At 41.2% G+C, this 17,131-nt stretch overlaps 1 protein-coding gene across 1 annotated transcript; it reads right to left on the bottom strand.

Moving 5' to 3' along the window:
• Positions 1 to 7,700: 7,700 nt before the first annotated feature.
• On the bottom strand, positions 7,701 to 11,852 carry TRIL (TLR4 interactor with leucine rich repeats). Its single transcript, XM_039341989.1, has one exon. It carries the CDS (start codon positions 11,700 to 11,702, stop codon positions 9,408 to 9,410), a length of 2,295 nt encoding a protein of 764 aa, XP_039197923.1. The 5' UTR covers positions 11,703 to 11,852; the 3' UTR covers positions 7,701 to 9,407.
• Positions 11,853 to 17,131: the final 5,279 nt, after the last annotated feature.

The following is a 17,131-nucleotide window of genomic DNA, read 5'->3' as shown; positions in this document are numbered from 1 at the left end:
AGGCCAGCAGATTGTTTCTGGCAGCAGCAAGTTAGCAAAAGACAGGAATGGAACAAACTACATCAGAAGTCAGAAAAGTCCCCTGTGTTGAACATTTATCCAAATGAAATCACACTTTTGCATGCAACAGTTGCCAATGCATCTAGTAAAACAGTCATAATTCAATTTCTCCACCCTGATTCTGCCATTAATGAAAGAGTTTAGAATACATGGCCCAGCACACTGGATGTGAATTTAGGGATGATGGAAATCATTCATTACCCACTGCCCAATTTGTAGAAATTGGAAATTAGGCTGTTTTCTACAGCCTAAATCCGGAAAAGCTTTTTTATTTTATTTTCAGTCAGATAGTGAAGAAGATATAATATTTGTAATCACTCAAACTTGTTGGAATTAAATCTAGATAACTCTACAGCAGGCTTGAAACAAGTTTGGGAGTCTAACTTAAACAAAATAATTATGGCAACCTTTGTGAAAATCTGAGGATTTTTTAATATATTTCAATACAAGAATTATATCTTAAGATCTTACCACACTGGCATTTAACCCCTATAAGAATTTCTTACATAACACATAATTATTTTATGAGACACTGAAAGAGTTCTAACCAAAAGGGACTTCCTCTCCCCATTTTTGATGGGAATGAAATAAATTTGAGAAATTTTGGAGAGAGATCTTTAATGAAATGATAGCAATGCCCACAAGACTGAATGCTCACTAAATTTAGGCATATTACATACATGGAATGGAAGGAATTACAATGTTAGGAAGCAAGAAATATATTGTTTACCTGCTTTAATACTTTTCAATATTACTCTTGAAAAATGATTTGAAAAGTATTTGGTTGGCTAATTGCTTTGCTTGATAAGGATCTGGTAATGTTTCTATGCTTAAAAAACAAACTGGAAAATATTTTATTGGGATTGGTTGAATTTTATAAATGATAACATAAATTCCCACTAAGATCTATATAAAATTTAACTGCTTGAAACAATATTGTTTCATGCACTATATTAACTATTATATGCAACATGTTTCAATGTCAATAATAGTATTACACAGGCTCAGATACAAAACATGCATTCTTTCTTCTGATAACTCAGGCCAGTTTCTCTTGTAGTGTTACTGATCTTGTTCCCACCAAACATTTGTAAGACAGGTATGGTCCCAAGGTTATCCTGTGAAATCCACGTTTGAACAGAAATCTTAATTTTTCTACCCCACTAATTAGTGACCTCAATATATAACAAAACAGAGTTGCAGCCCTCCAGTTACTAGAATAGTCCTCATGAGACTCTTACAACAATTTGATTGCGAGATCCTCTTCCCTATATTTTGTCTGAAAAGTTTCTACATATGTGTCTTTTTGCTTCATTTCCTTTTCTAAAAAATGTAAGAAGTTGGGCTAAAGGGGATTAAGAGAACTCCTTTTTCTTGAAAAAATTGTGACTATGTTGGAACAAGAAGGGATCCTGCCACTGCCTCTCCATGAAGTGACAATTAAGAGGTCTCATCCACTGTTTATTTGCAGTTTTGTGTGATGGTTGCAACAGTTATGCCTCCTCCCATTTTCTGGCACTGGGCTTTCTAATCCTTGTTGTTTTCGAACCAAGCAGATGTCAGAGTAAGGGCAGGAAACATCACTACATGGGTCATTGGGAGCCTTCAGGGTGAAGACAGTCAGGAAATCTTGTTTCCTGCCTTTACTTGGGTATCTTCCACATAGGAAGGAACCAAACAGCAGCAAAAAGTGTGAATAAAATTTCTGTCTCCAGTTTGTGCTGAAGTACATATGTGGGTATATACAAACACACACACAACACACACACATACACACATTGAAGAGACTGTTCTTAGTGCAGTTCTACTTATAATCTTTTTTTGTTTGTCCATTTGCACTACACTAATGAAATTGCTTTATGAAAAATATAAACATAAGCAAACTGAACTATTAATTTCAAAGAAATACTCTTAACAGTAACATGAATTAATTCCCTTCCAGGCAGCCGTAAGTACACATTTAAATGGCACTTTACCATTTAATTTTTGATGCAGCAGAACAGTGAATATAAAAGACTTTGAGGTTACTAATTCACATGAATCATCCTTACTACGGAATGCTTCTATTCAGTATTCTAGCCATATCCTTAAAAAAAAAAATCTATCACTTCCAACCCACCTTTTCTATTATTACTTGTGCTATGATGAATATATTCAGTCTTTATTAAATTGCTTATTTGTAATATTTTACACTCTGAAATCTTTAAGGATTCTTGGCATCTGCAAACAGCTATAACCTTTCTTTTGAAAATAGGTGTTTTGAATATTGCAAGATTCCATGTTGACCATCCATTGTATGTTTGCTACTCTACAGATATGTAGGCATCTGATGATTAAGGATCATGAATATTAAATCCAGTACACATAGGAGGGCATCAGATTGGGTAGGGTCATACATACTCAATGTTTAAACTTTAGTATTAGATAACCAAAGCTATTGTGCTGAAATGAGCAACAAGGGGGAGTTTTGGCAAAAAAAAAAAAAAAGCTTTCCCAAAAAGAGGGCAAGATTAAGAGACTACACAGTCTGGACTGGGGAGGGGGGAAGAGATTCAGGGTAGTCACAGTTTCCCTTAGAAGTTTTCATGATGTATCTAGCAGGATAGAAATTTATAGATTTAGTCTGGCAAGATTCTGTCCATTAGGACAGGGCTTTTCAACCTTTTCACAGATTGTACCACTTTTAGGACATGACAATATTTGAGTACAACCAGTGCTTAGCAAGGTGTCAAAAACTTGATGACTAAAAAAAAGGGGGGGGATTTGGGGTTTTATTGATTAGATTCATTTGTTGTTATAGAAATGGCTAGTTTATAATATTATGGAAAAGTAAAAAGTTGAGGTTAGTAATAGTAGTAAAGTTGGAAGGGACCTTGGAGGTCATCTAGTCCAACCCCCTGCTCGGGCAGGAAACCCTACACCATTTCGGACAAATGGCTGTCCAGTCTCTTCCTAAAAACTGCCAGTGTTGAAGCATTTACTGCTTCTGGAGGCAAGCTGTTCCACTGATTAATTGTTCTCACTGTCAGGAAGTTTCTCCTTAGTTCTAGGTTGCTTCTCTCCTTGATTAGTTTCCACCCGTTGCTTCTTGTCCTGCCTTCAGGTGCTTTGGAAAATAGCTTAATTCCCTCTTCTTTATGGCAGCCCCTGAGATATTGGAATACTGCTATCATGTCCCCCCTTGTCCTTCTCTTCGTTAAACTAGACATACCCAATTCTAGCAACCGTTCCTTATATGTTTTAGCCTCCAGTCCCCTAATCATCTTTGTTGCTCTTCTCTGTACTCTTTCTAGAGTCTCAACATCTTTTTTACATCGTGGTGACCAAAACTGGATGCAGTATTCCATGTGTGGCCTTACCAAGGCATTGAAGAGTGGTATTAATACTTCACGTGATCTTGATTCTATCCCTCTGTTAATGCAGCCTAGCACTGTGTTGGCCTATTCTACTGCAACAGAGGAAGTCTGTTCTTTTTCCCTTCTCCCTCTCACCTTTCCCCCCTTTTTCCTACTGTTTGCTTTTGTATTTTTGTATTTTGTTCTATAATCTAATAAAATATTACAAACTGTAGAAAAAAAGAAAAAAGTATCAGTTTTAATTTCTTCGGTGGCTGTTCCTTTACGGAATCACTTTCCCTTTGCACTGACAAATGAATGATGAATTTATCCATGTTTATTAATATGCACCACTACCAGCTAGTTCAGGGGTCTTCAATCTTGGCACTTTTAAGACTTGTGGACTTCAACTCCCAGAATTCCTCAGCCCTCATGGCTGGTTGAGGAATTCTGGGAGTTGAAGTCCACAGGTCTTAAAGTTGCTAAGTTTGTAGACTCCTGAGCTAGCTGGTTGGCCATTCTTCCTCTCTTCCTTCTGAGCTCTTCCACAGTATAGTAAGAAAGCACCTCCCCCCCAATTCCTTCCCTGTACCCTTAAAGACACAGGAATCAAGTGCAAAGCAAGAAAGGCTCACAAAATAAGCCTTCGGTTTTGGTTTTCTCTTTAAGCTGCCTCAGGCATGTCACATGTCACAAGTTGCAATCCTAGACTGAAAGACTCCGGCAATTGCGAAAAGCTTTAGCTTTAAATTAAGCCTCTTTACTTTCAAAGAACACTTTTTAAAAGCCATAGACAGACTCAGTTAAAGAGAGTAAAACTAATTTCATTTGTTTAAAGGGATTAAACCTTTCCTGATGTCTTTTTTCCCTTCCCCCACCCAAACCACCTCTTTTTATAGCCTCTCCTCTCTTCCCCCCCTTTTTCCTCAGTTCACCTCCAGCTCAGAGCTGCTTCTGGAAGCCCCAATCAGCTGGAGCCAATCAGCTGGAGCCCTGCTGGCTTCTGGGGCTTCTGCTGAGCCCAGACAGTCATGCAGCTGCAGCTGTTTCTCCTCAGGCTGCTTAGGCAGTCGCATATCACCTGCCATGTGGCAAAGTACCACAGGTGGTACACGTGCCACCAGTTGAAAAACCCTTCATTAGGAAAGAAAACAAATAAAGGATTGATATTGACTGGAATGCAGTGATTTCAATATGAATATTGCCTCACAGAAGTACAGTTAAATTTATGGCAGTCCAGGTAGTACTCAATCACTACAGTTGAGACTGCTAAGCAATGCAGTCATTACATGAAATATCACATGTTTATGACGGATGTATGATTTCACTTCCACTGCAGTCATTGAGCAAACTCATGAGACATCATGCAACCAAGATGTGATTTTACTGCCAGCTTTCCATTGATTCTGGTTGTCAGAAACCAGCTGTGAAGTGCAGAAATGGCAATCACATGACTGTGGGACACTGCCATGATCATAAATGTGAGAACTGGATATATTGTTATTTTTTTCAGTGCTATTATAATTTTTAAGAGTTGCTAAACAGGACCATTATTGAGGACTATCGATACTTCCCAAGATTTGATTGTAATGGAGTATAATTTTGTATACACATTGCACAACATTTCAGGTTCAGAACTATGTTCAAGGGAAGAGGCAAGAATCTGGACCATATTTGTGAAAGTTGCAATTTGCTGTGCTGACACATTCCTTCCACTCCCTCTTTTCATCATTGATAACTGGACTATTTTGTTAATAACAGGAATATAATAATAATTTATCAAACTTGCCCAATTCTCAATGACTCTGGTAGAATCACAATAACCAGATAAGTAAATTATGATAAAATCAATATTTTTTTAAAAAAAAAAGTTAAAAGATCACAAATATGATGAAGTGAAGAGTGTTACTTTCCCTTGGTTAAGAGCAAGTATGGAGGATCAAGGCAAGGGTAGCTTCCATTAAAAATATTATTCATATGGTTGCAGAGTAGCCAGATTAGGGGGAAAATGGTAAAGAGAGCATCTATTGTTTGTAGAGTTCTCATTCATATTTGAAAGCTCTATGAAGCCAAGGTATTCCTCTGCAAGATACTCTGAACTTAAGACTAATAAACATTATCTCACATGGAATTTACAAATCCTGTTGTATTAACATCAGATAATCTAGTTAGGACAATATCAAACTTTATATTTACTAGATTGGATGGGAAGAGCAAGTTTCAATATAGTTTTTAGAATTTCAAAATCCATAAATGGGAATCAAATACAAAACAAGAGTCTTAATACTTATTCAGGGCATTTCTGAGTATAAATGTGTTTTAATATCAGGTATAGTTTTTCTATATTCCCTTCATTCCAGTTTCTCATGCTATTTAATTTCAGCAATCTGATTTTGAAGCTGGAGAATATCTTATTTAACAACTGGAAATCTGAAATTTCAATTAGGACTCACTACATTCCAAATGTAGACAGTAATCTGTCTAGTTCCTGTTCACCTCTTCCCTGGAACTTCTGAATATTATCAGAACAAATCCATACATCTCTACACTGAAACTGAAATGTTGCCTAGATTAACAGCAATGCCAATTTAAGTAAAATAATTTTAGTCACTTGAGACTATTATTTGCCAATATTTAGAATTTTACCTTTTGTCTGGTAGTTCATTTTGTGGCTCTAAAGACCATTTTGGATTCTATGATGGACTGTTTGAAATGTATCCTATTTTTATGGGCTCAATTTAGGGAATCTGCTGGCATACAAATAATAAATATGATTAATAAATAAATCATATCTTGTCTTGGAACAATATTGCACACTGCAATACATTATTTCATAAAGAAATGCAATACTAAGTTCCTTGTACTTCTTCAAATTAAGACTTAAATTAGAAATAAACTTGAAAGTGAGTTATTACTGAATATCTATTTTGTTTCCATTTTAAACGGAATTCTAATACTTTGGATCAGCATGTCATATAGGCATTCATGGGTGGTTTAACATCCACAAAATAGCATATGTGATGTAATATCAGACTAAAGATGCATGAATCTGGTGAGTCTGTCCATACGACAGAATAACAGAATAAAAGTTGGAAAGGATCTTGAAGATCTTCTAGTGCAGTCCCCTAGTCAAGCATGACACCCTATACTATGTCAGACAAATGGTTGTCCAATCTCTTCTTAAAAACTTCAGTGTTGGAGCATCCACAATTTCTGGAGGCAAGTTGTTCCAGTGATTAATTGTTCTGTCAGGAAGTTTCTCCTTAGTTCTAGGTTGTTTCTCTCCTTGATTAGTTTCCACCCGTTGTTTCTTGTCCTGCCTTCAGGCGCTTTGGAGAATAGGCTGGCTCACTCGTCTTTGTGGCAGCCCCTCAAATATTGGAACACTGCTGTCATGTCATCCCTAATCTTTCTTTTCATTAAATTAGACATACCCAATTCCAACCACCTTTCTTTATATGTTTTGGCCTCCAGCTCTCTAATCATCTTTATTGCTCTTCTCTGTACTCATTCTAGAATCTCAATATCTTTACTACATTGTGGGAACCAAAACTGGATGCAGTATTCCAAGTCTTCCCAAGGCATTAGAGACAGGGTGGGATTTCTATCATGAAAATCACAATGTGTGCTTCTCTATACTTTCTTCCCCTTGCAGCACCTGCATTTATCAAAAAATGCATTCATCAGTCCAGTGGGGCTAAGGCACAGAGAGGAAGAAGAGGGAATCCCTCCCCCCAAATGGTGTAGAACAGTGGTTCTCAACCTGTGGGTCGGGACCCCATTTGGGGTCGAACAGCCATTTCACGGGGGTCGCCAAACAACACAGTCCACCATTTTTTCCCCTTTTCCTTAGCTGTGCTACTCCCTTTTATTCTATTGGCTTTCAAAAGCCAATAGGAATTGTCCAGGCTGTCTCTGCCCTGCTGAGCCCGCCAAAAGTCCCATTCTGGAAACAGTGCTGCACCAGTTGAGTAGTCCTCGACTTATGACCGGTTGAGTAGTCCTCGACTTACGACCGGTTGAGTAGTTCTCGACTTACGACCGGTTGGGGATCGCGGCATTAAAAAGGTTGAGAACCACTGGTGTAGAAGTACCTTCTATAAGAAAATTCTTCCAATTCCTGCAGCAACCCTCCAGCAACCTAGCAGAGTTCAGTGGCTTATTATGTAATATCAGGAAGGGGAAAAAGTGCTGCACAAGGATCATAGGATAGTGACATAATCTACTTCCTCCAGTTTAGCTGAAAGCTGCTGTATCTTTATCTAAAATCATTTATGAATAACAAGATTAAAAAATAGGCAAAGCTGTAGAAGTACCAAAAGTATTTATTCAAGACCACTGTAAAAAATAATTCTAAACAAATTATAACAAATTGGATTAGGATTCTTCTCCCTAGCAGTGTCAACATCTGAATTTTGTAAAATCAACATTCCTTCCTTCATTCCTCCCTTTCTTCATCTTTTTATTTATTTATTTTGAACATGTTATATAAACATACACTAAAACTTCTTACATTCGTTTAGTAAAAGAAAGCCCTGTCAATATAAAAAAGCACCATTCTTAGCTCACAAGTTAAACATGTTTCCAAAGCGCTTCTAGAAAAAAATATTTTTAATACAAAACTATAATTTAGAAGAGTTGATGAGAATTAAAAATTAATGTCTAATAGTACAAATTCAAGAATATTCCCTGCATCATAGTAGTAATTGGGGTTCACATTTTTTGACAAGCAAGAAACAAATCTGGCTCATCCTAAATACATATTCTAGGAAAGGATGACATTAACTAAGGAAATATGATTGATGCTAATTGCCAACATAACAGGCATCTACCAAAAGTTTAATTGTACTTTGAGTTATATCCAGGAGAGTCTCAGCTATCCATCAAGGGAGTGACACTTAACAGCCTCTTCTCTGAGTAGCATTTTATTTAGAAGCAACAATAATTATACTGATTCCTCTCTTGTTGCTCTCAGTGTTTGCAAAGCTCAGTCAAAACTAGCATGCAAAAGACTCCAATCATTAGGGTCCACGTTTATAGAGCTTTCTGTGTCTGAAGAAAATGATATCTCTACTGTCTAGGATGTGTTCACACAGGAAACACTTTTTTTGCACCATCCAATTGCTAATGTTATTATATCTGATCTCCATAAATGCAAACAACCATGAAATGACAGCAAAGAACTACATCTCTGTATCTTTTGACTGCCATCTTATGGTTGTGTAGATTTTTGCAGATCTATATATCGGCAAGTGACCCTGAAAAAAAATTCCTCTGGCTTGATCTTGCTTACATATTTTTTAAACAAATAGTGCAAAAGCCAGAAACCGATGTAACCTGAAATGTTTCCAAATTTGTACAGCTTAAAACATTTGTATAATGTTTTCTGTACCTTTTCTTGTTTGATTCCAGTTATTTTAGTTCATTTCTTATAATACTGAGTATCTATAGAGTTACATCCACAAGTTAGAAATTGTTAGAGATTCTGTATCCATCTAGCAAATGATGACTAGACAACTAAAATTTGTTTTCCTATTAGGATCTATTTAATTCACAAGTCGAGATCAATGCCCACCTAGCCACAACAATGGCAATTTAAGAATGTAGTAGATTCCCATTCTAATTGGTTTTTAGAGAATCACAGATTTTATCCCAAAGAAGATTGCAAATCATCTAAGTAAAAATAGCCATCAGTAAAATCAAGAAAGCCATTCTTGCTATCTTTATTTCTAGTATAACCCACTCCAGAGTTACACCATTTTTAATTAGCCATCTTTATATACGCATATTTTTGCAAACTAAAAATAAGATAGGAAGATCAGAAACAGGGGTAGTCTGGTTATTGCTGAACTATAATTCCCTGCATCCTTCATCCTTTGCCATGCTAACTAAGACTGCTAGGAGTTGTAATTTTGCAATATTGGGGGAGGGCACTTTTGCAGACTCTGCATACCCACAGACTTCACTAAATCATAATGCCAGCAGCCACTTCATGATAACATACTGGCATCTCTAGTCTGCAAACCGTTGCAACAAATTATCTTCTCCACGTAGGGCGCTGCTGTTCCTTCCGGTGCTACTATCTATGAAGCGCTCACAAGGGAATTCAATGAGGTCAGCCTCACGCAAGGCACAAACAGCACTACGTGGTGTACGGTGGGACTGGAAGCCAGAAAAGTCAGTGGAGATGCCTGTTCCCATGGACCGGAGGGGTCGGCGGGTGGAATACATCTGCCTAACATGGACTGGCGAGGCCGCCTTTCTCCGACGGCACCCCAGGACCTTCTTCCGCACCAGGCGAGAAGCCCAGGCTGCCAAAGCCAGGAAGAGTAACAGTGCATTGACCGCCAGTAGCACAAGGGTGAGAAGCTGCTGATCCAAGCTTTGGGTCCCCCCAGCCATCGCAGCAACTGCTGCCCCCATGCCTTCTTCAGGCAAAGTGACCAGCCCTGCACAATGGTCCCGTGGTGCCACTGGGCAGACCCGGCCCCCCATTACTCCCTCCACACAGACCAAATATGGGGTATCCGGATGCAATTCTCGCAGAGTGGCTACTGGCTCGTTCCATTCAGGGAGATAAACAAAGCGCTGGAATTTGATGGCAGCACCAAAACGATCAAAAAGGACTCTGAAACGCACAGGCCCTAACAAGCGAGGGCTGCGGTGTGCACGGACCCCCCAGCGCACTGTCACTGCACTCTCAGTGACAGTATCCACTGTCAGGTTGTACAGAAACAATTTGTTAAAATCACATGGATCAGTGACCAGAGGAAGGCCACTAGACACTGAGGAGACCAAATGGTGTTTTCCTGCTCGCCGAGGCCAGGCGGCACCAAGTACAGAGGGAGACCTAGTACTGGTAAAAAAGCTTGGCAACGGGGTGGTTGGATCTGTCTCCCCATTCCAAGTTCCCTTTTCAGGGACCACCTTTTGGGAACCCGTTAGCAACCCAGTGGAAACAGAAGATGGGGAGCTCTGTTTATCCAAGCCCAAGCCTGAGTTACTGTTGCCTCCAGGGCTTGCAGATGTTAACCCTTCCAAACAAGAGCCATTAGAAAGCAAGAAGAGTTGCACATCCTCTAAGTAATCCAGGTATTTCCCAGCCAGGGCAGGTGGCCTCTGGCACTGGACAAACACAGTCAGGAGCCGGCCCTGGGAATGCCAGGAAGCCAGCCACTGCTTCAGCCCTCGCAAGTGGCAATCACAGCTCCAGGGATTACCATCCAATTCCAAGCGATACAGTGCTGGGTTGGAGGTAAAGAGGTCTCCAGACAGGGAGGCCAGGGCATTTCCCTGCAAACTGAGCTCTCGCAACTTATTTAGGGGACCAAAGATGCCAGCTGGAAGAGAAGTTAGAAGGTTATTGCTCAGATCCAACACCTCCAAGCTTTGCAGAGGCTGGAATAAAGTGGCAGGCAGTTGGCTTAGCAGGTTCCCTTCCAAGCGCAACTCTTTCAAAGACCCCAGACCAGCAAATGCCTCCACTGCCAACCACGTCAGGCGGTTTCCACTCAATGACAACCTGGCCAAGTTGGAGAGATGTTGGAAGAGTCCTTTCCCTAGCTGTTGCATGTCATTCCCAGAGAGGAGGAGGGTGCTAAGCAAGCGCAGAGACCTGAAGGTGTCTGGGTGGCGCAGCAAATTCTGCTGGTTGCCAGACAGATCAAGGAAGCGAAGCTTGCCAAGGCCAGCAAAGGCATTACGGCTCAGCCAACGGATCTGGTTGGCCTCCAGATGCAAATACAGCAGGTTGGTTAGTCCTGAAAAGGTGGCATCGCTCAGCGAAGCCAGCAAGTTGCCATCCAGCCGCAGCTTGATAAGATTGCCTAGACCGGCAAAAGAAACTGTGCTTAGATAACTGATCTCGTTAGCGTTGATGTAGAGGACTCGCAGTTTAGCCAGTGGTCGGAGTGTGCCCGGCGCCAAAGAAGCCAAGAGATTATTGCCCAGGTAAAGCTCCTCCAGACGCCCCAGGCGATCGAAGGCTTTCGGGTGGAGCGATCGGATCCTATTATACTGCAAGTCTAGGCGCTGCAGCGCCACCAAGCGGTGGAAGTCCAAGGCCGAGACATTGGCAATGAAATTGCCGCCCAGGCTATAGGTGAGGATGTCCTGCGGCTCGGCGGCCTTGGGTACCGACCGCAGCCCCCGATTGGTGCACAGGACGTGCTGCTGCTGCTGCTGGCAGTCGCATGGCTCCGGGCAGATGGGCGCCACCGCCGGCGGAAGCAGAACAAAGAGGGAGCAGGCGACCAGCAGCTGCATCAGGAGGACTCTGAGCGGGACCAGCAGCGGCGGTGGCTCCATCTCTCTAGGGCGAGCGGCGGGCTTCTTCCCTCGTTCACTCGGCGTCTCTCCGGCATCCCCTCCTTGTAGGCGGCGGCTGTGGGCCGGTTCCGAACCCAGCTCCGAGTGCAACACAGGCCACCAGCAGTGCTCTTTTTCCCTCACAACGCCGACGGCTCCTTGGTCCGCAGCTCCAGACTCCGTCCGAGCGCTTCGTCGCCTGCTCCTGCAGCGCCCGCTGTCGCGCCCTCGCGGTGGGCTCTGGATCCCCGCGACCTCCTTCTGTCTGTGTCTGAGCGGCTGCTCTCGAAGCCTGCAAGCCAGGCGGGGGAGGCGGCCAGGGACAGACAATCGGAGCGGAAACTCGCACTTCCCACACTTCGCCCCCGGGGACTCGCTAGACCTGGAGATCGGGTGGAAGGAGGGGAGCGGGAGAAAGGCCAGATCCAGCGGATTGGAAGGAGTCAGCCGGACCAGAGCGGCGGGGGATTGGGGGGAGAGGAGGGAGGGGAAGCGAGGGGAGCGTAGCTAAGCAGTGTTTTTGCCGTCTAGGCAGGAGAAGGGGCGAAGGGGAGAGAAATGGAAACGCGTGGAGCCAAGATGAAGCGCTCGTGGGTTTTAACGTAGGGAGGAGCCGGAGTGGTCAGCACACTGGGACTCTTCGTGGCCTTCCCCCTCCCCATCTCTAGAGTTGTAGGTCGTTGTCGCCTGACGGCCCAAAGTAATAGCCATGTCTTAGAGCAGTTTAGACTCTGCTTTTCCACAAGCGGAAAGCTGATTCTGATTGCCTAGACTCCCAAGGTGGGCTCTGCTTTTGTGGGCCTGCGGCAGTCTTCCAAAACAATCCCCTGGTGCTAAGATGTGCTTGGTATCTTTCTTGTTCCGCTGCATCATTAAAGCATTCAAGCAAACAGGATATTATCTGGTGATCCCTGTGGCTCCGCAAATCTGATTGACTTCCAAATGGCTGAAAATTATAGCTCCGTTGACTGTACTGGCTTGGCATTTTCAGAGAGATTGCCCCAGGTGAACTGGAGGGCCCTGAATTCAGGAAACATTGGGTTAGAAAATATGGGTTGGTGGTTGTGTTAAGATAGAAGGTTGAAACTGCATTGTTCTGTGTTCAAGAAAGTTGGGGTGCCTGTATCTAATACATTTTTAAACTTAAGAGACACTAGAGGTTCTCTTCAAGCTATTTAAATGATAATCCCATGGCTGTGGGATCTTTTATTTTCAGAGTCTGCAAACATTTAATACTGTGGCTTTCCATAAGTGTTAACCTTTTAACATTAATTGTGAGGAGGGTTTTTTAAAAATGAAATTGCCTCTTTCAAAACAGCAAATTTTCTCTCTTGTATATTTTGTAGTGCTTAAAATTTTAAAATATTTTCAGAAGAGAGAGTTTGACACACTTTCTTTACTCAACATTCTTTAAGAACTCAAAAGTTTGCACTTTTAGAGATTGATCACATAATCTAACGAATTCCTTACATTTGCAGATTTTACCCACTGAGAAACAGAAGCTGGTATTGGTAGGAACCCAAAACTACAGTGAACACTAACTTTATTAGCTGCAAAAGTTTTGAATTTTTAAAATATTCTCAGTGAAAATCCAAAAAGGGTAGATGTGACTGATTTTGAAGTAAAGAATGTTGTCATAAGACTGAACAACATACAAATTGGATTGCCTTAGATTACTGTTTCTTAAACTCAACAAGTCAACATATTAAAATGTATGAACTTCAGCTCCCAGAATTCTCTAAATGGGGAATTCTGGGAGCTGAAGTTCATACATTTTAATATTGCTGATCCTGTATTAAAAACAATGTCCTAGGTCAGTGGTGGCGAACCTATGGCACACATGCCAGAGGCGGCACTCAGAGCCCTCTCTGTGGGCATGCGCGCCATGCCCCGGAGATGGCAACTGTCCCTCTTCAACCAGCCACCCGCTGACTCGCCGAGGTCTCACATAGCCAGATGCATCCCAGCATCCATGCACTCACTGGCCTCTGTGTGCAGCAGCTGATGGTATCAGGCAGCAGCCACCCCGGCCCCTGCCTCACCTTGCCCTGTGACAATGGTACCCTCGCCTTGCCTCGCCTCACCCAGCAGGACAAGCCTCCTGCCCACTGCCCCACCTACCAGAGACCCCCTGGATTCCCCCAACTCTGCCCGGCCCCCACAGGCATCCCTCCCCACAAGTAACATCGAAGTAATCATGCCCACCTTGGCCACACCCACCCAATCTGCCATGACCATTATAGCCACACCCACCCAGTGGGCCACTCCCACCTGACACCCAGCGATAAATAAGTGGGTTTTGGGTTGCAGTTTGGGCACTCAGTCTCTAAAAGGTTTGCCATCACTGTCCTAGATTCAGAAATGAGGATTTTCCCAAAGCATCTTGTGAAGAAAAAAAGAAGTTTGGGCTCTTTATTCTGAGAAATATGGTACCCACTGCTGAAATCAAAATTGTTTTAATCTGTTGAAACATATTCAAATCCCCTGGTGAGAAGAAAATATGGAGATTTGTAAGGCAATAATATGTCTTTGAGATATTTAAGCTGCTTTGCTGGATAAAGTCAGTTGAAACCGAATCCTGTAGAATTGTCTAGTAAACATCCTGAAAGCATCTGCTCTTAACTTAGTTGCTATAAAAAGCTGTTCCATTTAGTCTTAAAGCTGAATTGATAGCAGGAATGAGACTTACTCCCAGGATATATCGGAAACCTATCAATAGTGTGTCTTCCTCATGAATGATTCTGAAAACACAGAATGAAGCGAGAGATGTTAATGTCTACTAGAGAAATGGATCCTGCACTGGGTTGATATTGCAGCACTATTGAATCACTCTGTTTTCTAGTCAATCTCTTCATGGAAGCAAGGACTACAGAAAGTTCCTAGTCCAGCTATTTAAATGGTAACATTAAAGCTACCATTATTATTCCTGTATGCATTACCTTCTTGTAATAAATTTATGACATTTTTGCTGTGGGAGGATCAGGTAATGATGCTAGGTGAAGGTAATTGGAAACTCTCATTCATTCATTCTCTTTCATAAGCAGTTGAGAAATAAATGTCCAAGTTATTTTTATGTAGCTTTATTCATGGCTGTTTTGCATTTCTGAATAGTCAGGTCAAATACTACACAAATCCTGCAGATAATCTTGGCATGGATCAGACTTAAATCAGTGAAATACTAGTTCAGAATAAGACTCAGCAGATGCATTTGGTGGTTAGCCAGAGGGGGAAGAACTATTGGAAAGAGGACAAGAACACTGTATGGGTTTTAAAAAAGTCTTGTACTAGTCTTTGGATATAAAATTGACATTTTGAACCAAACATCTGTAAAAATGAACATCATTCCAATCCAAGTATTAGATGGATTTTCTATTAGAAATGGAAGATTAATCACATTTTTCCTTCATCCCAGCAAACCCTACAGATATTGGGCCCCAGGAAACATCTCAGCAGCAGGTAAGGTGTAAATTAAGGATCTGCCACCTTGCCTTAAAAAATCATGGCTGGGTTCACCTGTCATAATAATCTTTAGAATCATTTTTTGGCTTTAATTTAGTATGTTTATAAACCATGTTTTATATATTTGTTTTATATATAAATAAGTTCCCAATGGCTTGTTCAAGAAACCACAGTAGAACAACATACTTGGCACAATGGTGTGAACCCATCCCTTCAGATTTCCTCAGCCTGGTACTTTTTTAGATATGTCAAGCTTCAACAGTAAAACCTTAACTGGCATGCACAATGACTATGTTAAGTGGAAATTCTGGCAAATTTATCATATGAAGTCACCAGGTTGGGAAGGTTACTGTAATTAAATACAGAGGACACCAGCCTCTTTTATTTCCTTTTTAATATATGGCCCACTTTTAGTTATTGCCGATCCTGATGAAAAGTTATAGGGAACTCCAATATTTGTTGTATACAGTGCCATTATGTTTTGATTTTTAGTCACGAGCACTTCCATATTGCACTGTTTATATTTCCAATCCCACCAAAGTGTTTAAAGCTGACTGTATGCTTATCTTCATTCCTGCAGACAAAGGAGGGCTCAAATTGGATAGGATATCCCATGAGCCAAACTGAATCACCTCCAGACATCAGTAGAAAAACTATGAAGTCATCATCCAAATGGTGATAGAAGGTAGAGTTTCTTGGCCTTTATGGTGCTATTTTTATGCATATAGATTGCCACTGAGAGTTACAATGGTACCATAGTTTTTCAGGCAGATGTTCTTTCCAAGACAGAAGCTTCTGGGATAAATGTCAGGGTGTACTTGTTTTCAAGGAAATGGTTATTCACTAGAATAATTAAAATAAAATTTGTTGATAAGGTTGCCTATAAAATCTACTGGAGAGCTCCAGGTTCAGGCAGAAGATAGTAGGGTGAGCCAATTCTGTTTGCCAATTGGAAGACCTCTCTACTCTGAAAGCCCTACAGAACTTTATTATAGCAGATAACAAAATGGACATTTTGTAATTTGAGCTGTGTCACTGCAAGCTGAAAGAGAAACAGCTGTGGCATTTGTGCCATTTTAGCACTGCTGGTGCGTGCTTATTTTCCCATGAAATTGTTCTTTGTGGAAATGTGAGAATAGAAGAATCACTTAGGATATCCATCCAATTCCAGCTCATTGAACAAACCATAATTAATCAAACTGTGGGCTTTTTCAATATACTTGGGCAGTGTAGGACTTACTCCTAGGCCAGGGGTAGGCAACCTCGGCTCTTTTATGACTCATGGACTTCAACTCCCAGAATTCCTGAGTCAGCATAGCATAGCATAAAAAAAATAACTGCAGACTAGACTGTAATTCTGCAGGCTTATTGCAAATTTCCATATGTGATTTGTTATAAAACTCCAGATGATTGGCAAATGGTCCACTTCTGTTATGGGTTTCAGATTCAGATCACATACATGAGCAGCAGCATCTGTGGTGAGACAAGGGGAGCAAAGTCACTGCAATTTTGCCCTCTTGAATATACAGTACATCATGATGCCACTTGCTGATTTGAAAATGGTATTGCTTTATAGGCTTTTTGTCCTTCTGATCAAGCTCCCGTGGAGGCTGTTGTACATTGTACATGGACAATCAAGAGTCTTTTTGACTTGATTCAGTGATTCCAATGGTTATATGTTGAACCCACCATTTTGTGGGTTCAATGACTGCAATACTAATAGTAGATAGGCTAAGAGGCCAGAGCTGACATCCATCAGGTTTCATTCTGAAAGACTTCATATGTAGCTAAATACTAAATGTAATTTGACTTATATCTAAATAGTTATAAATAGCATTATATGGTTAGTTTTTATCCTCTCTCTTATTCTTTCTTTCTCTGAAACACATACAAATTCACCTCATTCTAAGAAACCATATACCTAGACCCATCAGTAGCCCCTCTCTGTCATTTCCACCATTCCATACTTG

Source organism: Crotalus tigris, unplaced genomic scaffold (assembly GCF_016545835.1).
Source record: "Crotalus tigris isolate CLP2741 ecotype Arizona unplaced genomic scaffold, ASM1654583v1 scf7180000017774.6281472, whole genome shotgun sequence".
Lineage (NCBI taxonomy): Eukaryota > Metazoa > Chordata > Lepidosauria > Squamata > Viperidae > Crotalus > Crotalus tigris.
Note: the sequence above shows the minus strand (reverse complement) of the source record. Positions and strands in the feature narration are given on the sequence as shown.